At 40.3% G+C, this 25,554-nt stretch overlaps 1 protein-coding gene across 2 annotated transcripts; it reads left to right on the plus strand.

Annotated features, from left to right (window-relative positions):
* The first annotated feature begins 1,620 nt into the window (after positions 1–1,620).
* On the plus strand, positions 1,621–23,372 carry PLA2G4C (phospholipase A2 group IVC). Of its 2 annotated transcripts, none has more exons than XM_066981740.1 (15): positions 1,621–1,706; positions 3,710–3,829; positions 4,665–4,807; positions 8,760–8,958; positions 9,202–9,319; positions 11,604–11,747; positions 12,853–12,906; positions 14,553–14,630; positions 15,187–15,309; positions 15,425–15,550; positions 15,753–15,803; positions 17,199–17,294; positions 18,309–18,463; positions 21,022–21,190; positions 22,921–23,372. In XM_066981740.1, the coding sequence occupies exons 1-15, from the start codon at positions 1,695–1,697 to the stop codon at positions 23,088–23,090; spliced, it is 1,758 nt and encodes a 585-aa protein (XP_066837841.1). In that variant the 5' UTR covers positions 1,621–1,694; the 3' UTR covers positions 23,091–23,372. The 2 variants fall into 2 exon arrangements, with proteins under 2 accessions (XP_066837841.1, XP_066837840.1); XM_066981739.1 differs by having other exon boundaries at positions 1,623–1,706; positions 15,422–15,550.
* Positions 23,373–25,554: the final 2,182 nt, after the last annotated feature.

Raw genomic sequence — 25,554 nt, forward strand, 5'->3', positions numbered from 1 at the left:
GGCTAGAAGGCCGCTCCCAGAGAGTGGTGGTCAATGGCTCTAGGTCCATGTGGAGGCCGGTGATGAGTGGTGTCCGTCAGGGATCTGTCCTGGGACCAGTACTGTCTAATATCTTTATTAATGACATAGACAGTGGGATCAAGTGAACCCTCAGCAAGTTTTCATATGACACCAAGATGAGTGGAACAGTCGATACAACAGAAGGAAGGGATGCCATCCAAAGGGACTTGGACAAGCTTGAGAAGTGGGCCCATGTGAACCTAATGAGGTTCAACAAGTCTAAGCGCAAGGTGCTGCACCTGAGTCGGGGCAATCCCAGACAGGAGTACAGACTGGGAGCAGAACTCCTTGAGAGCAGCCCTGCAGAAAAGGACTTGGGGGTTCTGGTGGATGAAAGGCTCGACATGAGCTGGCAGTGCGTGGTTGAAGCCCAGGAGGCCAACTGCGTCCTGGGCTGAATCAAAAGAGGCGTGGCCAGCAGGTGGAGGGAGGGGATTGTCTCCTTCTACTCTGACCTCGTGAGGCCCCACTTGGAGTACTGCATCCAGGTCTGGAGCCCCCAGCACAAGAAGGATGTTGATCTGTTAGAACGGTTCCAGAGGAGGGTCACGAAGTTGATCAGAGGGCAGGAGCACCTCTCCTTGAAGAAAGGCTGAGAGCACTGGGGCTGTTCAGCCTACAGAAGAGAAGGCTCTGGGGTGACCTCCTTGCAGTCTTACAATACTTAAAGGGAACTTATAAAAAAGATGGAGAGCAACGTTTTGCTGAATCAGATATTGACAGGACAAGAGGGAATGATTTTTTTTTTTAAACTAAAAGAGGGGAGATTTAGATTAGAGATTAGGAGAAAGTTCTTCACTGAGAGGGTGGCAAGGCACTGGAACAGATTGCCTAGAGAGGCTGTGGATGCCCCATCCCTGGATGTGTTCTAGACCAGGTTAGACGAGGCTCTGAGCAACCTAATCTAATGGGTGGCATCCCATCTTATGACAAGAGGGTTGGAATTAGATGATCTTTAATGCTCCGTCTAACCCAAGCCATTCTATGACTCTATGAATATTTCAGTTTGTTTTGTATGCACAAGTGCACACCTGTTCTTTACCTGTCTCTTGAAATTAGGTTGTTAACAATTGAGTGTTATACCAAAAGGTTATTCACACTTTATCATAAAACTTCCATTCTCTTCTTAAAAAGCAGAATGCTGGGAACTCAGAACTGCTTTCTGATGTAAATTATCAAATCAATCTGAGTCAAGTAACCAGTAACAGCCAGTAAAAGACCAATGTTACCCTAAACAGTTATACTATTACTGTCTAACTGTTTAACATTGGTCTTTTTATTGCCTTTGGATGTACACAGTACTTATGATTTTTTTTTAGCATAAAAATTCTTGTTCAAATGATAACATTCTATGGCAATTATGGTAATATGGGCAGTGTTGCTAAGGTGGAGCAGTCAAAGCCACCAGTCTGTAAATCATTAATCCCTAGGATTTGTGGTGACTAGCATGATGCAACATGACAATTACTCAGTCCTTGTTAAACATTACTTTTTTTCTTACCCCCCCCCCCCCCCCCCAACACATTGGGAAGTAATAAATTCAGCTCCTTCCCAGTTGCAAACTTACTCTGAGCTAAAACATTGCTCTTCATACCTTTTTCAAAGATCTATAGGATATCAAGACAGACATCTCAATGGCTACCATGGTATGCTCTTTCCCTTACCCTAGTTTTCCTCTCTATTTTCTAATTCCTCTTCTGTCTGCTTCGTTGTCCATATTCTATGACACTTATGTAATAATGATTTTGAAAATGGATTTTCTATGTACTTCATGCGTATGTTACTCTGCAAAGTATTTGAGTCTTCCTGTCTAGATAATATCAAAAGATAAACCTCCAAGACATGAATCAGAGCAAGGACAGGATTCATCTCACTGACTGTAAACATCTGCAATATAGATTTCTACATATGAGCTAATCATGAATGCATTTCATAGTGAAGTGGAACAGTGCAACAGTATCTCTGGGGTGTATGAAATATGGTTTAGGAGTGGTACTCTAGAAGAGGTTGTTTCTCTCCATTGATGTTAAAAGATGTTAATGTTAATGTCAAGAAATGTTAACGGCTATAACTGACATGGAGAAGGCTGAGGTACTCAACATTTTGCCTCAGTCTTCACAGGCAACTGCTCTTTCAATACCTCCCAGATCACAGAATCTCAGGGCAGGGACTGGGGGAATGAAGTCCCACCCTCTGTGGGAGAAAGCCAGGTTCGATACCATCTGAAGAATCTGAATATGCAAAAGTTGATGGGGCCTGATGAGATGCATCCAGGGATGCTGAGGGAACTGGGAGATGAAGTTGCTAAGTGTATAAGGAATTGGCTGGATGGTCATATTAAAACGGTTGCAGTCAATATCTCAACGTCCAGGTGGAGACCAGTGATGAGTGGTGTCTCATCCCCTCAGGGTTCTATTTTGGGAATTCAGCAAAGCCAAGTGTACAGTTCTGCACCTGGGTTGGGGCAATCACAAATATCAATAGAGACTATGTGATGAATGGATTGAGAGCAGCCCTGCAGAAAAGGACTTGGGGGTACTGGTGGATGAAACACTTGACATGAACCGGTAATGTGTGCTTACAACCCAGAAAGCCAATTGCATTCTGGGCTGCATCAAAAGAGTCATGGCCAGCAGATCAAGGGGGGTGATTCTCCCAATCTCTTCTGCTCTCATGATATCCTGCTAGGAATACTGCATCCAGCTCTGTGGCCCCCAGCACAAGTCGGTCCAGAGGAGAACCACAAAAATGATCAGAGCATAGAACACTTCTCCTATGAAGATAGGTTGAGAGAGCTGGGCTTATTTAACTTAAAGAAGTCGCCTTCTCTAAGGGAGAGGAGAGAGCAATAAAGGGAGACCTTATAGAGGTCTTCCAATACTTACAGAAAGCCTCCAGAAAAGATTGGGAGATGCTTTACCAGGGTGTGTAATGAGAGGACAAGGGGTAATGGTTTTAAACTGAGAGAGGAAATTTAGACTGGATATAAGGAAGTAATTCTTCACGATGAGGGTGGTGAGGCACTGGGACAGGTTGCCCAGAGAAATTGTGGATGCCCCCTCCCTGGAAGTGTTTATGGCCAGGTTAGATGGGGCTTTGAGCAACATGGTCTAGTGGAAGGTATGTCTTCCCAGACATGCCAGGAGTGTTGGAACTAGATGATCTTTAAAGGTCCCTTCCAACCAAAACTGTCAATGATTGTATGATTCTATGATTCTATTATGTTCAGGGTACTGTAGATCTCAGGGTGAAATCTAAGGTTAAGTGAAATGAATGCCGCCACAAACATATATCTGATCTATAAGAGAAACCTGGGAAAGTTATATTTCTTTAGACTATTGTGAACATTAGTTCCAGCTAGACATCTGTTTGTAACCGAAAGATATATCATTGACTCAAGGAAATCAATTGTTGAATTTGACTGCAGTTGATAAATTGTTTCAACAAGAATTCTGCCCCTTCTATCCTCTGTTTAAAGTATACTAGAAAAATGAGTTCTCCGATCTTCTTTTTGATGATGTTAGGTATTAAATTAGGGTAAACATTGGCTAGTCTGTGGAGAGCTGGATCATATGTATGGATACTGTATATTAATTTTTATGTAGTGAGAAATATTCTTACCCTGAATGTGTTTCACTTTCTATGCCAGGTTAATAATGAAGTTCGTGTGTCTAGTGATCTCTCAGCAGGTGAGATAGAAGCCACTCAGAAGAGAAGGGAAAGAGTGCAGACATGCCTGCTTAAAGAACTTGGTGTTCATTGTGAGGAGGTAAGCACTGACAATCATGTTAAGGTAAAATGGATAACACTCCAGCAATGTAACTAGCACACAGACTGTAATTTGAAGTGAGGTCAAATTACTGACCTCAAGAAAATTAACTCTATATCAGCCAAAACCAGCACAACATCACATGGTATGAAATATTCCTTTAGTCCATTTGGGTCAGTTGTCCCATACCTATTATATTGCCTCCTAGTCTCCTGCTCACCCACAGCCTGCTTTCTGGGGATGGAGTGCAGAGTGGGAAAGAGAGAGCCTTCATACTGTGGCAGCACTGTTCAGTAACAGTCAAATTATTGGTGTGTTATTAGTACCATTCTAGCCTCAAATCCAAAATACAGCACCATATTTGCTGCTATAAAGAAAGTGGACTGTAATCTTGTCAGATGCAATACAGCATACTTCTTTAGAAATGTCTTGGCTGGCTATAATAGTTCTTTCTCTTTTGGAAAAAATAAAAAATAAAGTTCTTGGTGACAGAAAGGGAACAGAGAAACACAGTAAGTACTTCTCAAGATTTATTTATATTTTGAAGCAACGGCACAGAAACGTAGCCAGAACAAAATTACGTATCAGAAAGACAAGAGCAGTTCATTCATGGTGGGACAATACAAAGGAGAACATATTTTGTGACCGTTATGTAAAGGGAAAAGAGAAATAGGGGAAAGCAGGTAGATTATGGAATGTGTCCTTAACAAAACTAACAGGTTAGGTGAGAATTGCAATGGCCCTTATCCCTGACTGTTTGTTAAGCCTTTGCTCTAAAAAGAATGCACCAAGATTAACCTTTATGTACTGGTGTTTTCTGTCTTCCACTCCTCAGAATAATGTACCTAACATTGTTGTTCTGGGATCAGGAGGAGGCCTGCGTGCTATGATAGCCCTGCTAGGAACCTTGGTGGAGCTAAAAAATCAGAATATCTTGGACGCTGTCATGTATCTGTGTGGCGTGTCAGGATCCACTTGGTAGGTACCTGTTGACTAGTGTGATAGTAAGTGAACTGCTTCATAGATTCAGTAGCAATCTGACACTTTCGTCACTGTTCAGAACCCTGTATTGGACTCACAACTGATGAACCTAGTGGCAGGTGAGATGTGGCCTGTAAAAAGGTGGGAGGCACAGGAAATATTTATAATATCACCAACAGTCCAGCAAGACTGATCTTTCATCCCTAGAGAGGAAGAACCTCTCAATGGTGACTTAAATAATAAGCTAACTCTGTCTTACCTTCTTGAAGATATAATTCCCGTTGTTTACAGGTTAATGATGATGAGGAGAGCAGAAAAGTGACAACCAGCCAGGAAAATGTTGAAAACTTCTGGGTACCATACTACTCAGAAGTACAGGGGCTTGTTTAATAGAGGCTATGTTACATTTAGAAAGGGCCTATAAAACTTAGCTACATCTTTCGAGTGTATGGGAATGACTCAAGGTACATAAATGTAAACACCTAGTGCCATTTTACCTACTTTGCCTGCCCCCTGCCGGTTGGGAAAAGCACTGAGTCTCCTACATATACTGCGTCAAATCTACTAATTTTGTGGTGTGGTCTCTCACACACACGACACGTTAAATGACATTATATATATGCATGGTTATGCTCTTGAATTTTGTACTTGATATACTTTTCAGATGTATCTTTTATGCAATGGAAAGAAACGACATTCAGGAACAGGAGCCATTTTACTTTAAGGTCTATGTGCACCATTGTCAGTGACATGCATGGATTGTTGCACACTTAAATTTAGACAAATAAATACATGTGCCTGTATGTGAAATATACACCTAGCCTTCTCTTTTATTTAAAGGGATAGGTTTATGATCTGTAAAGATAGACTTATAGTGACAGCTTAGATATTATAGAAGAAAGTCCTGTCTGGTTTTCTTCAGCTGGTTCAAAAGGACACAGGTCTACAGCTCCTGTGGAAGTCTTGGACACTTTACACCTCAAGTGTCACTATCTGTGGTTAGGAGCCCTATGTGGTGTCTGCAGTAATCCCAAACATCCTCACACTAGAGGGATAGGATGCCATCCAGAACGACCTGGACAGGCTTGACAGGTGGGCCTCTTTGAACCTCATGAAGTTCAACAAGGCCAAGCGCAAGGTCCTGCTTCTGATCTGGGGCAATCCTAAGCACAAATACAGGCTGGGCTGTGAATGGATTGATAATAGCCCTGAGGAGAAGGAGTTGGCAGTGTTGGTGGATGAAAAACTCAACATGAGCTGGCAATGTGTGCTGGTAGCCCAGAAAGCCAAGCCCAAATCCTGGGCTGCATCAAAACAAGCATGGCCAGTAGGTCGAGGGAGGTGATTCTCTCCCTCTTCTCTGCTCTCATGAGATCTCACCTAGAGAACAGTATTCAGCTCCAACATAAGAAAGACATGGACCTGTTAGATCAGGTCCAGAAGAGAGTCACGAAGATGATCAGAAGGCCAGAGCACCTCTTCTACAAAGACAGGGTGAGGGTTGTTCAGCCTGGAGAAGAAATGGCTCCAGGGAGTCCTTACAGCAGCCTTCCAGTGTTTAAAGAGGGCCTTATGAGAAAGCTGAAGAGGAACTCTTTAACAGGGAGTGTAGTAATAGGACAAAGCATAATGGTTTTAAACTAAAAGAAGTAGATTTAAATTAGATATATTAAGAAGAAATGTCAGTCTGAGTTTGGTGCTGGGAAAGCTTGTGGAGCAGTTTATCTTGAGTGTCATCACGCAGAACTTACAGGACAACCCTGGCCCAGGGTTGATCAGGCCCTGATAAGGTCCAGTCAGCATGGGTTTATCAAAGGCAGATCCTGTTTCACAAACCTGATCTCCTTCTACGACAAGGTGATGTGCTCAGTGGACAAGGGAAAGGCTGTAGATGTGGTTTACCTAGAATTCAGTAAGGCTTTTGACATTGTTTCCCACAGAATTCTTCTGAAGAAGTTGGCTACTCAAGGCTTGGACAGGTGTATGCTTTGTTGGGTTAAAAACTGGCTGGGTAGCCGGGCCCAAAGAGTTGTGGAGAATGGATTTAAATCCAGTTGGAGGCTAGTCACTGGTGGTGTCCTCCAGGGCTCATTATTGGGGCCAGTTGTCTTCAATATCTTTATCAATTATCTGGATGAGGGAATCGAGTGTACCCTCAGTAAGTTTTCAGACGACACCAAGTTAGGCATGAGTGTTGATCTGCTCAAGGGTAGGAGAGCTCTGCAGAGGAATCTGGATAGGCTGGACTGATGGTCTGAGGCCAACTGTATGAAGTTCAACAAGGCCAAGTGCTGGGTCCTGCACTTGGGGCACAACAACCCCAAAGCAGCACTACAGGCTGGGAGATGAGTGGCTGGAAAGCTGCCTGGCAGAGAAGGACCTGGGAGTATTGGTTGATAGTCAGTTGAATATGAGCCAGCAGTGTGCTCAGGTGGCCAAGAAGGCCAACAGCATCTTGGCTTGTATCGGAAATAGTGTGGCCAGCAGGACTAGGGAAGTGATTTTCCCCCTGTACCCAGCTCTGTTATGAACACCATGAACATCATGTTCATTTTTGGGCCCCTCACTACAAGAAGGACATGGAGGTGCTGGAGCATGTCCAAAGAAAGGCAACAAAGCTGGGGAAGGCTCTAGAGAACCAAAGAAGGGCAAAAAGTCCGGTGAAGGGTCTAGAGAACAAGTCTTATGAGGAGCAGCTGAAGGAGCTGGGGTTATTTAGCTTATAGAAAAAAAGGCTCAGGGAGACCTTATTGTACTTTACAATTACCTTAAAAGAGGTTGTAATGAAGTGGGGATCAGTCTCTTCTCCCAGACACCAAGTGATAAGATGAGGGGAAAAGGCCTCAAGTTTTGCCAGGGGAGATTTAGATTGGATATTAGGAAAAATTTCTTTACTGAAAGGGTTGTGTGGCCTTGGATTAGGCTGCCCAGGGAATTGGTTGAGTCACCACCTCTGGGGGTCTTCAAAAAACATTTTGATGTAGAACTTAGAAACATGGCTTAGTGGTGGACTTGTCAGTACTTGGTTAAATGTTGGACTAGATGATCTTAGAGGTCTTTTCCAACTTGAACAATTCTATGATTTTATGAAGTTCTTGACTATTAGGGTGGTGAGGCACTGGAACAGGTTTCCCAGAGAAGTTGTGGATGTCCCATCCCCAGAGGTGTTCAAGGCCAGATTGGATGGGGCTTTGGGCATCCTGATCTAGTGGGAGTTGTCTGTGCCCATGGCAGGGAGGGATTGAACTAGATTATCTTTACGGTCCCTTCCACCTCAAACCATTCTATGACTCTGTGATTTTATGATCTTCATTGTACAGAGTCAATACACAGGCAACAGGCTGCTCTTGATGAAGAAGGTAATTCTGTACACCTTAATTTATACTTGTATTAGGGCCATAGAGTTGGTCTTGGAACAGTCTGAGCCCTTCTGCAAGTAGCTAGCAGAGATGATATTTTAGTAGGAGATGATACCACACTGCAAATGTACCAAATTTATTGGTCCTAATAACAGACCAAAAATTTCACAAGTTTGTAAAAATGGTGACGTGATGTAATTCATTTTACTTAAGTTTGTTCCATGTTCTTTAATGGATTATCCATTTCTTAGCAGGCTTCACATCTTTCCCACTAAAGATTTCTGCAAAATCTGTATTCCTACAGCAATTTACCCTAAATACGTGGCATGTAACCATCTGAAATTCAGCTTCATGTCATCTAACTAATTAAATGACATTATCAGAATGCAGATGGGAAGCAAATGATCAAGGAACAATGACATCCTTCTATGCTGCAAAGTTCCTTGCTTGTGGAGAAGCCTATGACTTTTTCTTCCCATACATTTGTTAAATCATTCCAATAACTGCATGTAGATTGAAAGAAAAAAAGAAAAAATCAAAGCTCTGTTCATTTCCCTCTTTACTAGAGAAAGGATTTTTCTCCTTAAAAGGTGCATGTCCATGCTGTATACAGATTCAAAATGGTCAGAAAAATTGAAGTCCCTGGAAGAGAATCTGATCAAAATTCTAACTGTGGACACTTGGAATATTAAGAAGGCAATAGAATATTTAGAGGAGTCATCAGAAGATGAACATTACTCACTCACTGATGTCTGGGCCTCCTGTGTTGTATACAAAATACTGCATCAGGTAAGAAACGGATTACAAACACCTTAGGAATGTTTTGAACATCTCAAAGTAATTGCAACTGAACTTGACTTTGGTGAACGTTTTGAGGAGTTGTATAAATTGAAGTAATATTTTAGAGCATTATGTCTAATTTCTAGATACGTAAAGGTAGAGAGGTTAGTCCAACTCCATTCTCCAAAGTGGGGTTTTCCCCAGTAGTACAGAAGAGAGGAACAACAACTTATGTTCATACTTATTTTCCAGTTTGATGAGAATGAGCTGACTGATCACAAGCATGCCTCCGAGACTGGAATAAACCCTTACCCAATTTATGCAGCAGTGGATAAGGAAAAACTGCGTGAAGAGGGTGCAAGCTCTCCAGGTAAATATGGGTTCGCCTTACAGTATTTTAAATACCATCAGATATCTTAAATACCATTAGGTTCCTTTAAGTTAATGGCAGACATTAACTGTGCCGACATACAACCCCATTTTGACAAATAAATAATGGAGAAAAAGAGGCACTTCCAGGGGCTGAATCACATTCTGTAAAGGTCACTTGCATGATAGGATAAGGTGAGACAACTCCAGAATGGAATAGACTAAACAGATTAGATAACACATCAATAAAATAGATCTTCAAAATGTATGTTGTGGATGAAACTTTACACAGATCTGATGTAGCAGCAGTTTAAGATGTATTAATTCCTTTACAGTAAATCACAAATTAATTTGTATGATTTTTTTCCTTAGCAGCATTTAATCATTAGTTAATCGTTATCATATTTAACACAAAAACTCCTCTGCATCAGCTTATTCAGCAGGCAATCATTGAACCTCAGGGAGTCTGCCCTGACAGGCATCCCTCCCCAGGGAAAGATCCTAGGTCACAGCCCGCTGTGGTCCTGGAGAGCTCAAAGGGGCCTCCAACTGAGTATTTAGAGGGGCGCAGTTCTCTTGCAAATGCTCTATCATGTATTGGCCCTAGGAGGAGCTCCAGAAAAATCCAGATCTTCTAAAACTGAACTGGGTAACTATAGTCTTTTTCAGTATATGGGTGGAAGGACTTCACATAGAAAAGTTCACATTCATTCAATTGCTCAGTCAATCCTGTCTCATTAAACTGAATTTTCCCTCACTACAATTTAAAACTTTCCTACACCTACTTGCACAGAGGACAGATCACCTCCTTCCACTTAACATCTGTAGGCTTTGATATAAAATGATGAGACTTGATTTATAAAGCACAAGCTGGCCCAGAATTCTGATAATCCTGGAAGGTCTGAGTGAGAACTGGTAACTTCATTGTGGAAAGACAGTGTGATCAAGGGAGGGTTTATGAAATAAAGGGTAGGTGGCTTTGCAGTTTAGACAGGTGCATGTATGGTAATAGTCACAACAAAGAAAAAGTTTCACCATTGCTATAGAATGCATTTTATTTTCCATACCTCTTAGAATAATTAACCTCTTACTAGAGCAAATCAGATTGATTCAGTTGTCCATACAGAGGCCTCTATTCACATTTGAGAATCCTTATGTCACAGAAGTGACTCAGGATGTTCTGTGACAAAGGGGGAATTGGTACCTCCTTTTAATAAACATTTTTGGTAAGATTTAGTCATGATCATGAGACAGCTGCTCAGTTAGGGAAATGAGAGGGAGAGAGCACACATACACACACACACATAAAATTTGCAGTAGTTTATATACAATTTGCAATAAAGCACTATGCAAACATATCCAATCACATTATTACAGCAGTCCCAACTCTGCAAAACATCTTCCCTTATTCCATGAAAAACAGAGCTTTGGCACAGGACAGGTGCAGGCCTTGGGTTGGCACCAATCCTTTGTTATGTGTTCCTGAGGTCTTGATCTTCTCTGAAGTTGATTTTTTCTCAAGACAGGATTTTTGGTGTTTCTGTCAAATAATCTGTTTGTTGTTCCCAGCCCATCAGGTAAAAGTGCTCAGGCCAATGTTTATAGCTCTGGGCAGAGACAAAGTGATCAGGTCCTAACTTCTAGGCAGATCATTTAACCCTTTCATTGCAGAGCAGGTAGCACAGAGCAGGCAGAGCGGTTAACCCTTGCCTCATCCTTACCATACTCTGCCTACTTCACCTACTCCTCTATAACAGTATGGGCTTCCTTTCCATCCTACATCATAACAGTCAGCTCCATGCAGATGATTCAGTTCAAGATAGGTTCCTTGGTACCATAAGTCCCTGGTAACAGACACGTGGGTACTTGAATGAAGCCCTTTCTCTTCTCTTCACTTACACTAAAGTGTATTATGGCAGTCAGTGTATTAGAGCAGAAGGACTCTCTTAGCTTATAAGCACTGAGAGGCCTATGAGTTATGCTAGCACATCTGAGAGATTTATTCAGAGCTGTACAATTTGACAGATGATCTGCAGGGATCCCAGACCTTCCAGGTGTAGCAGTTGGAGGCCAGGTTATAAAGGATACCAAGAGCATAACAAGCAGCAGGCATAGCATGCTATGACTTTCTTTGTTCCCCATATGACAATTCATCTTTGTCAGCTGAAGTCAGGTGATTTAAGAAAGGAAAAGAAAAACAACCAGAATGCTATCTTGGGATGGTGAGGTCAGCTATACTTCTGAATACTGTGTGACAAAGCACAATATTCTTTGATTTTTCTCAGGGACCTGGTTTGAATTCACTCCACATGAGGCTGGATATACTGCCTTGGGCGCTTTTGTGAGTACCGAGCACTTTGGAAGTAAATTTGAAAAAGGTAAACTGATGGAGAGTAAGAATAAGAAGAAACACATTTGTTACATGCAAGGTAAATCTTCCTAATTCTTCTTTGTAGAATATATATATATATATATGTATTTGTATTCTGTATACATATGCAAGTATATATATATGTATGTATATATATACAGGTATTCTGTATCTTTCTGCAGGTTATAATAATATATCTATTATTGTATTGTGTGTGTGTATATATATTATGTATGCATGCATAATAATGGAGAATTCTGGAGAGCAGTTTGTCTATCTTTAAACGTCCAAATGGGAACATCTGAATACTTCTCTACTCTCCACTACCTAAATTGACCAGTTTTCTGTGGTTATTAAGGAAAATTAGAGACCTACATCCTAGACTAATGAAGTTAGTAGAATATTCCCAGCCTAGCTGTCTAAATGTTTTATAATCTCAGCATGTTTACTTTACAGGGAGAGATGCTTCCCAAATCAGATGCATCCTGTGAGGACCGGTTCCTCCTATTATTTCAAATTGTTTCACTCTGTTTCAGTCCAGGTCCCAAATCTTTTTATTCCCTATCTACAGCTGCAAATCTCATCTCACTTGTCTATGACACATCTAAATATATCTATCACCCTTAAACACATCTTGCATTTAATCACTTCATGTCCCAGTCTCCTCAGAACACGCACTTGACATCATTCCCTTTAGGAAAAAAAATCTCAACAAACAAACAGAAAATGCACTCTAATTCTGGCTATTTAATTCACTCGGACAGAAAAAAAATAAAATCAAAACACAGAGAAGCAATGAAGAGTACTTATGGCTCTGGGCTCATGTGTGGGGTCTGCCCAGGGAAGTGTTCAGCCAACAGTTCTACAGTGTGAGAGTATTCAGTGTTTGCCACGAGATACTGGACTTAATGTAAAAAAAATAGCTCACTGAACTGTAGATCTGGCACGAGGAAGAAGGAGTAAATCAGATTTTGAGCTGTACAATCCTTTCAGTGGACAATAAGGGAAAACTATGCAAGTAGTATTTAGAGTTAGACTTTTACCTTATAGGTTTTGAAAGTTAGGTAAGAGGAGTGTACTATTGAAAGGCAATCTTGGATTGAATTCTTAGTAAGATTATCATAAAACAAACACTTTAACCACATTTTTTTTTTTCCTTTCAGGCTTATGGGGGAGTGCTCTTGGAAGCAAGGAAGAAATTCTAAAGGCTATACATGGTACTCTATTTTTTTCTGTTGCCTCTATGTTCAAATTACTTGTTATGTCTGCTGAAATTGAGCATATACTTCAAATTACCCTTGAGTGATCCTTGCAGTCCTCCAGTTTCAAAGAGGAATATGGCTATGTCTAACAGAATCTCTACTGGTACTCCATTTTTCCTTCGCCCAGTGTTCAGTAGAATCACAAGGAATTTGGTGAGGGTAGTTTGAAATACTTTTATGAAGAGTGGCAAGAATGAACGTGTATTTTGTGATGAAATATTGAAATCTTTCTTATTTAAAAACAAGAAATAAAACACAAGAATCATTCAGCCTAGTGCATATTTCCCTACGTGAACTACCCAGAGGACACAACTTACAGAAGCGTTCTACAGGTGCACCAGTTTGCACAGCAGCTCACACAAAAGGGCACACAGAAAAAGGCCAGCAGCTGTATTGAGGACAGCATCGACACCATCAGCAACCACAGCTACACGTTACATGGCGTGGTCTCTAGCACCTGCTGGTAATATGAGAGTCCTCAATCAAAGTAAAGCTATAGGAGAATGAATCTCTGCAGGTCTCTGACTGCAGGGAGTGCTTGCAACCTTTTACTGAGGCTCAGGAACAGGAGATGGTCTTCCAGTTGCAGGAGAACTGTGCTTGTTGAGGACCTGTGCCTCAAAGTAGAGGTTCAGTGGGAGGAGGTCAGCAGGCTTCACAGCATCAGAGATGGCAAGAAAAAGATTGGTCAGATATTATCTAAGAGAATTTGAAGAGCCCAAGTTCCATCAGTATCAAAGAAGGATCAGTCTTTGCATGTCAAATTGGGTAGTGGAGACTGTCATGACGACACAAGCTGGAAGCTGGTGACTTTTGGCATTAAGAAGAAAGCTCCTGCTCCCCCTGAAAATTTGCAATTAAGGAATAGATTTAGTACTCTCGTAAAAGAGGAAGGACTGGGAGAATGAGAGTCTGAGCTCTGTCTCAAATGAAGCTCTGTGTCAAATAAGCCTGTGCCACCTACAAAAGGAAGCAGTGATTTACAGTACTGAGAGACTCTGTGCCACAGTGGACAGACACATCCATGTACCCAACTGTTCTCTTGTCTAGAGAGGTTTGCTGAGGGCTTGGATTCATGAACTTATGGAAATATAGCTGTTTCTTGTGTGAACCTGATGTTATCACCCTCCACAGCTCATCCACATGGGCATTGAGGATACTGCTAATTGAGACGAAGTGTCAATCATGACTACATCTGGTGAGGGATGTTAATGGCAACAAGAAGGGCTTTGTAGATACATAATCATCAAAAGGAAGACTAGGTAAAATGTGGACCTGCTGCTGAAATGGAGGCAGGCAGGAATCCTGGTGGCAAAGGACATGCATAAAGTTGAGTTACTTGGTGCCTTCTTTGCTTCACTCTTTATCTGGCGCTTCAAACACAGATCTATGAGTGATGAACAGAACCAGCAGGAGATTAGTGCTCTTCTAGAGTGCCAGCCAGAAGACAGGGGAGATCTTTCAAGGAATTTAAAATGGAACTGTACTTACATTTACATTTAGGTGCAAGGCTAGATTTCTTGATGTCTTTCACTGAAAGACAATGACTATTTTATGAGAAGGGGTATTCTTATTTTAATTATCTTTTTATTTCTTTCAAGAGTTTATCAAGCAGTTGTTACAAAGATTACAAAGATCCTGTGAGACAAGGATATGCAGCCCATATGGATATGATCATGGTGGGTTATTGTGATTCTTTGCGCTTTTTTGCTTTTTTTTTTTTTTAATTTAAACACACTGATTTGCTTTCCCCATGTAATCCCTTAGGGGACTGTCAGGATTGTCAGCCAAGGTACAAGGAAATCCAGGCCTTTTTCCCCCTCTCACACATGTAATAATTTGTAAGGTCTTCAACACGTAACTAATTCCCATTTACTCCAAATTTTGCTACTCCTCCTGCTATTGTGTTTCATGGACCTTTTCTTCCAGAATGAAAACAAAGACTATTTCTATTCTGGTATGATTGTATAGCCATCCAGATGTGAAAAGCTCAGTGTTAGATGTTTTTATTATCAGCAGGGAGAAATATTCACTTTGCTACATGCTTCCTCTCACCAGTTTAAACTTCTTTAGGATATGAAAAACGAGGGCAGGATTTCTACATATTCCATCTAATACAATGACTATATCGTCACTAATTCATGTTAGTTACCATCTGCTTAGATCAATACCACCATGCTGATGTTTGGTAAGATAAATTCCACCCTGACATAACTTCTATCTTATCTTTCTTAGAAAGTATGTCAAATACCACCGAGATTTTTCAGACTGCTTTTCTTCTACTAGAACTTCAGCTGTGTGCTGTAAGTGGGAGAGATCCTGAAGAAGTCTTCAATAAATTGTTGAAAATATTGTCAGGCAAGTGAATGGTGTGGAAGTTTCTTAGTACCTGCACTCTCGGTAATCTGATTTCACAAATTTCTTTGTTGTGTATTCTTATACTTTCCTTTTTTTCTTTTCTCTTTTTAAGAAGATGAAAAAAAATGTGCATCCTACCAAATGTGCCTTAAAGTGCATGAGACTTGGGTGACGAAAACAAAGGAGGAAAGAATAGAGAGCTGTGTTAGTCTGGGTAAAGAAATAGAAAAGGAATTTGGAGGCAAGTATTGCACATTAATGCTCATCATAATGGTGATGATCTCCCCACCCCATTTAGAAAAATTCACGTTTTTCTACAAATCCTGTGATTTATTACAAAAGCCCACATGCATTCGTTGTAAAAAGTTGTCGTGTAAGTTGCTGTGTATTTGTTTCTTTAATGTCACTGGCTTTTAGCTTTTTCTCCACTTCATTTTCCTCAGTGTGTCTTGGACAAGAAGGTACTCCAGAAGAAATGCCACGATTATTGCAAGGCAAGTTTGTTTCATTTTTAATATCTTTTATTGCTCTTTATATTGTATGTGCTTTGAAAAAAATCCATCTTTGGAGGATTGTGAACATAAATTCCAATGTAAATCTTGGGTAGGGTCATTGTGGGATGATCTAGTGAAAACTGTACTGTAGAATGTGTCAATGATATTCTAGTTTCCAGTGTTCACAAAGCTTTCTGTTCTCGTGAAAGTAATTAGAATATGCCTTCCTGAGTAAATAAATTAGGAGGCCTAATCCTGAACAATCAGTTTCCCATTTACTCTTGTTCCTGAGTGAGCCTGTACTGCTCAGGCATTCAAAACTGATGAAGTATATGTTGCAGAGAGTGGATTTCTCAGTGGATTGCTGTTAGCTACTTAGCATGCATTACTCTCAAGTGTTACTTGGAACATCTGCCACTAGAGACATTTTGAAATGAAAAGTCATGAAATAAGAAATCCTATAGCAAGCATTTTTGGCAGCTAATCAAAATTTCTGCCCTTTTATCTGTTTAGATAGAAGTAACTTTTAGATACTTTTAGCACTAAAGTTTTAAGTAACTGAACTCATTTAGCTTATATCTACAATATTTATTGGACCGTGAGTCGAATGAAGTTTATTTGGATTTACGTCAAAAAGACTGAGAAGAAGTCTAAGCAAGACACAAGTAAATTTCAAATTAGAATTTCACTTTGAAGTTCCTAGAATACATTTGCAATGTTAAGCTGGTACATCACATGTTTAGATCCATGGCTCTGCTAGTTCCATCACCCACTGTGTATGGGCAGCTTTTTGCCAACTCCTTCTGGAGCAAATTGGTGGGTGCTATGAGATTAAATATGGCCATTGTTTCTTTAATCTCCTGTGCTTGTTCCAAGGACTGTGTACACAGATCACACCTGGACTGTCTTTGCCTAATACAGTCCTCCAAAGTATTGCATTGAGCTCATTTTCTCACATTTTCTCACATGATCTCTTGAATTTCTCATGGTTTTCTGTCGATATTCGCTACCTCGCACAGCTTGTTCTACTGGGCTGTAACATGGCTCTCACTTTATCCATGGGACTTTCAGCTGGAAAGAAGATTAAGAGAAAGAACGCTCTCTGAGCCACAAGAATGTTGCAAGGGGGCCAGAAAAGATCAGGCCTTGACTGACTTATTCAAATCTGTTTCAAGTGGGCTAAGATTCCACTGACTGATGTTAATTATCTGAACTAGTGAAAAGTATGGTTCTTTTTCTTTGGAAGCACTTTGGCCTTGGCACTAAGGCTGGCTGTATACTATCAGCACGTATGTTCTTCTGACATGATGCATCTTCACCGGATTTTGTTGCACCAGTCAAAAAGTGAAGTTGTCTAGATTCTACTATGTTCTAAATTGTTTTATCTCTTCTTAGGCCACTTATTGAATATCCATAGGATCCTGACTAAAACAACGCACTGTACTTTAAACTGGACGTGGGGAACAACTAATAACTTCCTTTACAAGTGCCGTAAGAAACTCCAGTGAAATCTTTATTTATTTAAGATTCAAAAAATACAAACTGGTTATGTTATCTGACTTGATCGATGGAGCAGAATGCATGGGATCTGGTAGAGCTTTTAGGCTGTGCTTGTGTGATGTTAAACCAATAAAACTGTCTTTGCCATTTATTTTTTTTTAATACAGCAAGTTAGATAACTTTCCTTTCCAAGATCCACCCTCTCTTAATAGCATCCCATTGTGGGCAGCAACTAAACAAGTCATAAACAGAATTTTATTTCACACTTCTGGAATCCAGACCTGCAATATCATTGCAGATACATAAGATACTAGCTCAATTCAGTCACATAAACACAGGCATCCAACATCACACAAACTGCCCTGAGTTCAGGGGACCACAACATTAGGGTGAAAAGTACAAAAGAAAACCTATAAAACCCCTGTGCCCATTTGGAGGAGAACCTGGAGGACACAGAAAGTAGACTAAGGAGGTGGAACTAGACATCTAAGTTTATGAAAATGAGTTGTGCTCCTGACACATGGACAGTAACATTGGTCTCTAGATTCCATCACCTGCACTAACAGAATGCTCACTTAAAATAATGGAAGTTTTGGGACCTAGTTTGTAAGTAGAAACCTTCATTTAGACAGATATATTTACATGTCATGATCTTGAGCTAGCTCATCCATTCATTTTTCCCCTCAAAGATCTTATCTTAAAATGACTAGACTTTCTAGGGGCATAATCTCTTTTAAAAGATCATCAGGAATTTTGGTCTAAAACTGACCACAGTCAAAGAAAGAGGCAGGTCATATGGATGTAGATTCCTCCTGTCAGAATACAGTTGGACATCTGGTTGGGCATGAGATGCATGTTCCTATATATTTTTGGGATGCATAATCAATAAAGTCTGATGTACTCTTTTGGGGCTGGTCATATATATATATATATATTCATATTTGTCTTCATGAAATCTCATTGCTTTTTTTTTTTCTTTTTTTTTTTTTTTTTCCATTGGATTAGCTAACATTCAGTCCTCTCACCTGGTCAAAAACAAAACCATCTCCTTGATTGATGCTGGCCTGGCAATAAATTCTGCCTATCCTCTGGTACTTAGAGCACAGCGTCAAACAGATCTGATCCTTTCCTTTGACTTCAGCTCTGGAGATCCTTTTGAGGTACATATGTGGTTATCTCTTTGTAGACCCTATTTTGGGGGTGATTAAGTTGGAGACTGGAGAAATGCATTATAATCATTAACAAAACAAATTTCAAAGAAATGTGTAAATGGATTCTGACAGGCTGGTAAGCTGATCATCATGTTGCCTGGACTTTTTTTCAAGGCAGTTGGCAGAAACAGATATTTTTAGAACTTGAGGCACTTTATCTGTCTTGTTCACAGGTATTTGATGATATACTCTCAGGTTATCAAGCTATCAGGTTATCAAAGGTGCATAAGAGCAACAAGGAGAAAGCTCACAAATTTCTTAGTCTCCCTTTTTTCCTTAAAGCTGGCCAGAACTTTTGTGTGGGTAACTGATGCTACTCCTTCCTTAAGAGTAATTGATGACATTCTTCAAAGAGATCATTCAGGTATGCAGCGTGAGGAAATGTGGTATTGATAGTCTCACCAGCAAAAAAGTCTGCAGCAACTGCAGAGGTTGGAAATTCCTGGAGAAGAGAAAGGAAAAGAAATTCAACCAGTTTCAAAGATGACACAGCAAGGGTATTTCCTAGAGATTTTTGTGCTGAGTGGAATTTTTTGAAACAATTAAAACAATATGAAGTTGTTAAATGCTCAGTGAAAAAAGATTAGGGAAAGGATGCACTCAAAAAAAAAATATACAAAAAAATAACAACAACAATAAGAAGACCAGCCAAAACAAACAAACAAAAACAAAATTAAAACTCCTTAGACAGTGATCAGGGAAGATATTGATTACAATTATTTTTATTTTTATTATTTTATGTTTCTAACTCTGTTTTATTCTATTTTGGGGGGGGAACTAGGAGGGAGAAGAACACTAAAAAACAAAACAAAACAAAAAAAACTCCTTACGCAGTGAGCAGGGAAGATATGGTTTACATTTATTTTTGTTTCTATTATTTTATGTTTCTAACTCTGCTTCTCTGGCTATTTTCAGTGTGGTCACTTCAGGGACAGTGGAGGTAAATGCACCAGGAAGCACTGGCTGCTTTGGATTGCCATATCTTACAGCAGGCATTGAGAATAGAGTAGAGTAGAGTAGAGTAGAGTAGAGTAGAGTAGAGTAGAGTAGAGTAGAGTAGAACAGAACAGAACAGAACAGAACAGAACAGAACAGAATAGAATAGAATAGAATAGAATAGAATAGAATAGAATAGAATAGAATAGAATAGAATAGAATAGAATAGAATAGAATAGAATAGAATAGAATAGAATTAGAATCGAATCGAATCGAATCTAGTCCAGCTGCCTGACCACTCCAGAGCTACCCAGAAGTTAAAACATATTCCTGAGGGCATTGTCAGTCTGAGGAGTCAGTATGGATCAGGACTGGTGGCAGAAAAGTATCAGATATTTCCTTTATCCTTTATTAAAAAGTTGCATTACAAGTGAGGGTAAATGTACAATACTATTTCTGTAATTGCTTCTATTTAAATATAGTTGTCTAGGGAATTAGTTTGGGGAACTTGATTTAAAAAAGAACTTACTAGCTTTCAGAGATTTTATTAGTATTTCTTATCTTTCAACTGAATGTGGGACATTTGAATGTCTTTTGTGACTACAAAAGCCATGTCTTCTTTACCTTTTTCCAACAGTAATAAATAAAAGTGATAAAATCTATAGAATCTAATCCAGAGATAACATAAATACTAAGGTGTCAATAACTGCCTCTCTATGGGAGAGGCTAGTAGTGTTCTTAACGCCTCAGGACCCATCTTTAACTGTAAAGTGCATTCTTTGTGGAGGGCTTGTTGGAATGAGCTGTGCAAGACCCCAGTTAATCTGGGAAGTTTAAATTAAGTGGCTGCCGTTCATAATCCTTGCACCATCTCAAAGCAGAACATTGCAAACACATTCAGAGAAGAGTGAAAAATGTCTCAAATGTTGTTTCTCCTCCTGAAATCTTCAGTCATTGGAGGATAAGTAAGTTTTCTCAGGGACACCACAGAAAATCTCATTTTGTGCAAGTTCCCAAAATGACACCTACTTTAGTCAATACTTTCATTCAAAGTTAAGCAAGCATTAAAGTTTATGTATGGCTTGAATTGAGTGTGTTGCCTCCATTTGATGGTCAGATACACATATGGAACATGTAGCGACTTTTTAATTTTGCTAGAGTGCAAACATGAGAGGACTGCTTCGGAAAGCAAAATTTGTTCTGAAAGACTGTGAACCTGGTCATATCTTCAGACTGTTGTATAGATGTCAAGACCCTTTAATTTTGATATCTTTCAGTGTCAGCCTTTCTGGATGTAGCTGTAATTTGTTAAACAAAGGTTCTTGCTAGAAGTGACTCCAGAAGCAAGTGCTGGATTTTCATTTATATTCTCGATTCAGTCAATTCCTCAGAGAACTGAAGAAAATTTTGATTTTTATACATAATTTAGGTTATAATTTACTATAGTCTAAGAAACTATCATCATTTTGTAGCAATTAATTTTATTACTGGAGATAGGATTGATTTATTCTAGGTTTTCAAAAACAAACGATAAAAAATGCATACAATTTCTCTGTGTCTCTGTGTCTCAGACTATCGAGAAAGCAGCTGAATACTGCCAAAAAAATGGTATTGCATTTCCTAAGATAGAGAAGCAGGAAACGGAGAAAGAAAGCCCTTCTGATTGTTACATCTTTCGAGGAGACAAGTCATGCCCTACAGTCATGCACTTTCCACTCTTCAACAAAGTGAATTGTTCTGGTAACATATATTTGATGCAATTTTGTCTCTGTGTACTTGCATTTCATATTTTCAACTTCCAGTGCCAAGCATTTCAGAGTCCTCTTTTACCCAGTGCTGTTGTAAATGGACACAGAAGAAAAGGAAGAGAGTAGGCTCTATTCATAATCAACAGATGCTTGTGCAGGTGTTAATATTTAGTGTTTACCCTCACTCCCTCAGATAAATATATGTCTGTACTCATGGCTAAAAGATTTTATGTAATCTTTGGTTTGTTCTCTGTATCAAGCTCAGGAAGTGCGGCCTAGATGAGTGGACAGTGAGGTGGACTGGCAATTGGCTGGATGGCAGAGCTCAGAGGGTTGTGCTCAGTAGTGTGGAATCTAGTTGGAGGCCTGTAGCTAGCGGTGTCTCCCAGGTGTCAGTACTGGGTCCACTGTTGTTCAATTTATTCATCAATGACCTGGACATGGAATGGAGTGCACCTCAGCAAGTTTGCTGATGACACAAAGCTCAGAAGAGTGGCTGATACCCCAAACGGCTGTGCTGCCATTCAGAGGGACCTTGACAGGCTGCAGGGATGGGCCAAGAGGAACCTCATTTAGTTCAACAAGGACAAGTTCAGGGTACTGCACCTAGGGAGGAATAACCCCAAGCACCAGTACAGGCTGGGGGCTGACCTGCTGGAGAGCAGCTCTGCAGAAAGGGACCTGGGAGTCCTGGTGGACAGCAGGCTGACTGGGTGGCAGCAATGTGCACTTGTGGCCAAGAAGGCCAATGCTATCTTGGGCTGCATTCAGAAGTGTTGCCAACAGGTCAAGGGAGGTGATTGTCCCCCTCTACTCAGCCCTGGTGAGGCCACACCTGGAATATTGTGTCCAGTTCTGGGCTCCCCAGTACAAGAAGGACATAGAACTACTGAAGCGAGTTCAGAGAAGGGCTACAAAGATGATTAGAGGACTGGAGTACCTGTCATATGAGGACAGGCTGAGAGAATGTGGCCTGCTTAGCCTGGAAAAGAGAAGACTGAGGGGAGACCTCAATAATGTATATAAATACCTGAGGAGAGGTTGTAATGAGGATGGAGCTGGTCTCTTTTCGGTAGTGCCCAGTGACAGGACAAGAGGCAACACGCACAAACTGAAGAACAGGAGGTTCCATCTGAATATGAGGGGGCACTTTACTGTGAAGGTGAGAGAGCATTGGAACAGGTTGCCCAGAGAGGTTGTGGAGTCTCCTTCTCTGGAGATATTCAAAACCCACCTGGATGCCATCCTGCACAGTGTGCTCTAGGTGATCCTGCTCAGCAGGGGAGTTGGACTAGATGGTCTTCAGAGGTCCATTGCAACCTCGGCCACTCTGTGATTCTGTGATCATTTTAATTAAATTGTGGTCCTCCCATTAAAAAGAAGTTGAGGAGACATCACATTTAGAAGCTAGACTATCCAAATTGGGGATATTTATTACTGTTCCCCTTGTAGTTGTAGTTACTGATGAGGAACAGGCTGGTGCAGATTTATCTCTCTCTGATAACTGATAAAGCTGGTGATCAAATAAGTACCTCTGGATTTTCATTGAACTTCTGCTCTCTCGTTTTGCTGGCTCCAGCATTATCTTAATGTGATAAAGATTTTTTGTATGAAACTTGTGTGTCTTCAGGGATTAATACTTTCCACAAGTCCATGCTTTTCTTGGATGATTTTGTAGCTTTATATTTGGCATTTACTTACATAGTGTTTTCTGTTTTCTAGATAAAATCAAAGAATACAGAAGTAAATTCTCTACTTTTAAAATGTCCTTCCCCGAGACAGACATCAAAGATCTCCTTGCAAAAGCAAAGCTGAATGTGTCCAATAATAGTAAGAGAATTTTGCAAGAGATACAACTGCTTCTATGTTCCTCTCATACAAACAAGTTCTGAATGCAAAGGTAGTTTTTGTGTTTGTTTGATTGTTTTCCCTTTGGTGCAGAATAATGAATTTATGACTCTGTATTTCTCACCTGCTCATTTTTCTGCATTTCCTGTGTAGAATATTTAAAACTGATCAAATATGAAATATCTGAGCTATAGGTTGTTCCTGATGGCAGAAGTATTTGACTTTGTCCCATGGTGCACTGAATAGTCCCAGTCAAATAATATTGCCTATAACATCCCGGCATTAGACAAGTATGCCTGTGATATTAAAAAATGTCAAAGTCCTCAGAGCTGTCCTGTGTTTAATTTACTAGTGTTTTCCTGTGTTTTCTTGTGTTCAGACTGAGTTTAAAGAATTAGGAAATTGAATCTGAACTCAAGAAAAGAAAAAATGTTTTACTGAGAGGTTGGTCAGACGCTGAAACAGGTTGCCCAGACAACCTGTGGACTCTCCATCTGTGGAGATACTGAAATCCCAATTGGACAAAGTTCTGGACAACCTGTTTGAGCTGACCCTGTTTATGCAATGGGTTGGATTGCATGATCTCAAGAGAGCCTGTCAAAGATAAACAATTCTGTGTGATTATGTGTAACCAGGTTGGTAAATCAGCAATAGCATTACAGGAAAAGTGCTATTTCATTAAACTCAGAATAATTTCTTTTGAACGAGTTCCAGTTGGAAATCAGGCATCTTGGTTGTGGGCAGTAGATATGCTTAAGCTAGTACTCCATGGATTTTGGCTTACACGTTTGCTTGCCGAATCAGTGGTAAGGAGTATCCAAACACTATGAAAAACAAGGTTTTGTTGGCAATGAGTTGTCAACACACACACACAGACAGGCAGATGCGCAGCTTGCCACAACAGAGAACCATTTTGCAAATCCTTATGCATTTGGTAACTGACATGCTAAACATCCTCAGTGCTGCTTTGCAATGGAACTGCATATTCTCAACATGGTTTGCTGAGCCAAGGCCAAAAAGGACTTGTACCTCTGTCACCTACACCAGCAATGACAGATCAGGATACAATTTTTCTGAAAGTCTGGTAAGAAAAGAAAAGCACCTCCTATACTTTTACCAAGAGCTGTAAGTCAAGGCAACCACACTGTCAGTGTATGAGTCCATCCTTAAGGATAGCTTCACATTTGTTGATCACAGCAAACAATTAGTCAGGGGAAAAAAATATCTGGGAATGAAAATAGGAAACTGTTGAATGCACTGACGTTTGTACTTCCCCTGACCAGTATGTTTATTTTCTTTGTAGCTAAACCAGGTAGAAATGAATTAGACTTAAAAAGAGTTGCAAAGTGTGTATGTCTAACCTACTGCAGTCACTCATCCACTTATCAAGTTTTACATTTCCTCTGGGGATTAAAATACCTCCTCCCAACTTTTCAAAATATGTGGTGTTTGTCCTCATGATGTGGGCATTGAATAAGATGTGCAAGACACAGATTTCTGTATGTATTGCCTTTGGGTAGGACCTTATTCATTCCATTTATGTGCCTAAAATATCATTGTCAAGAACTAGCATTTATATTTGCCTAGACAAGTTTTGATGAAGTTTGTTCTTTAGCTTTTTCATCTAAGCTGTATGAGCTCAGTTCTTCCATGCAATGTATTGAGGCAGAGTTCAAACGTGAGACTGTTATCAAGCTATAAAACATTGGTCTCTGTTTTCTTGGGAGACATTTAGAATCACAAAATCATGGAATCATAGCATAGTTTAGGTTTGGGCTGAAGGTCATATACCCCTGCTTAAAGAGGTGAAGAGATATGATCACAGAATCATAGAATGATTAAGGCTGGAAAAGACCTCCAAGATCGTCTGGTCCAACCATCACCCTACTACCAATATCACCCACTAAATCACGTCCCTAAGCACCATGTCCAGCTTTTCCTTAAACACTCCCAGGGACGGTGTTTAAGGGACAAATGAGTCCCAGCACTCATTTCCATGGGCTATCAGAACCAAGGAAACACAACTGGCATCCCTGGTCAGCTTTCCAAGGTCATGGAGTTGCCCTAAGAGTGTTTCAAATCTCATTTTTCCAAAATTTGAGTGAAAGAAATGATTACCAGGGTTCTGCAACTGTTTGCATATGAATTTCAAAAAAAGCTGCAATGAATGTGATCAAAGATGCATTTAAACTACTGTTCTGTCTTCAAGTGGGACAAAAATGTATGCTCAGGAAGAATATGACAAACCCTCACGAATACTCTGCTTTCTTCTGATTACTCTCCCAATCTCCAATCATTTGCAGATCAGGGATAGTATAAGGCAGATGTGGTTTCTATTTTTCAGTAATAATTAGATGATTTTTTTCTCTTCCATGAGCTCCGGGGGGAACATGTTCTCACCCAGGTGTCAGGCTGCTGGGTATGCCCTACTCTTACGTCAGTACAGGATGGCAGCAGCGAGCACAGCTGTGGGAGGTGTGCCCAAGTTGAAGAACAGCTTCACTTGGT

This window comes from Anser cygnoides, chromosome 22 (genome assembly GCF_040182565.1).
Source record: "Anser cygnoides isolate HZ-2024a breed goose chromosome 22, Taihu_goose_T2T_genome, whole genome shotgun sequence".
NCBI classification, from domain to species: domain Eukaryota; kingdom Metazoa; phylum Chordata; class Aves; order Anseriformes; family Anatidae; genus Anser; species Anser cygnoides.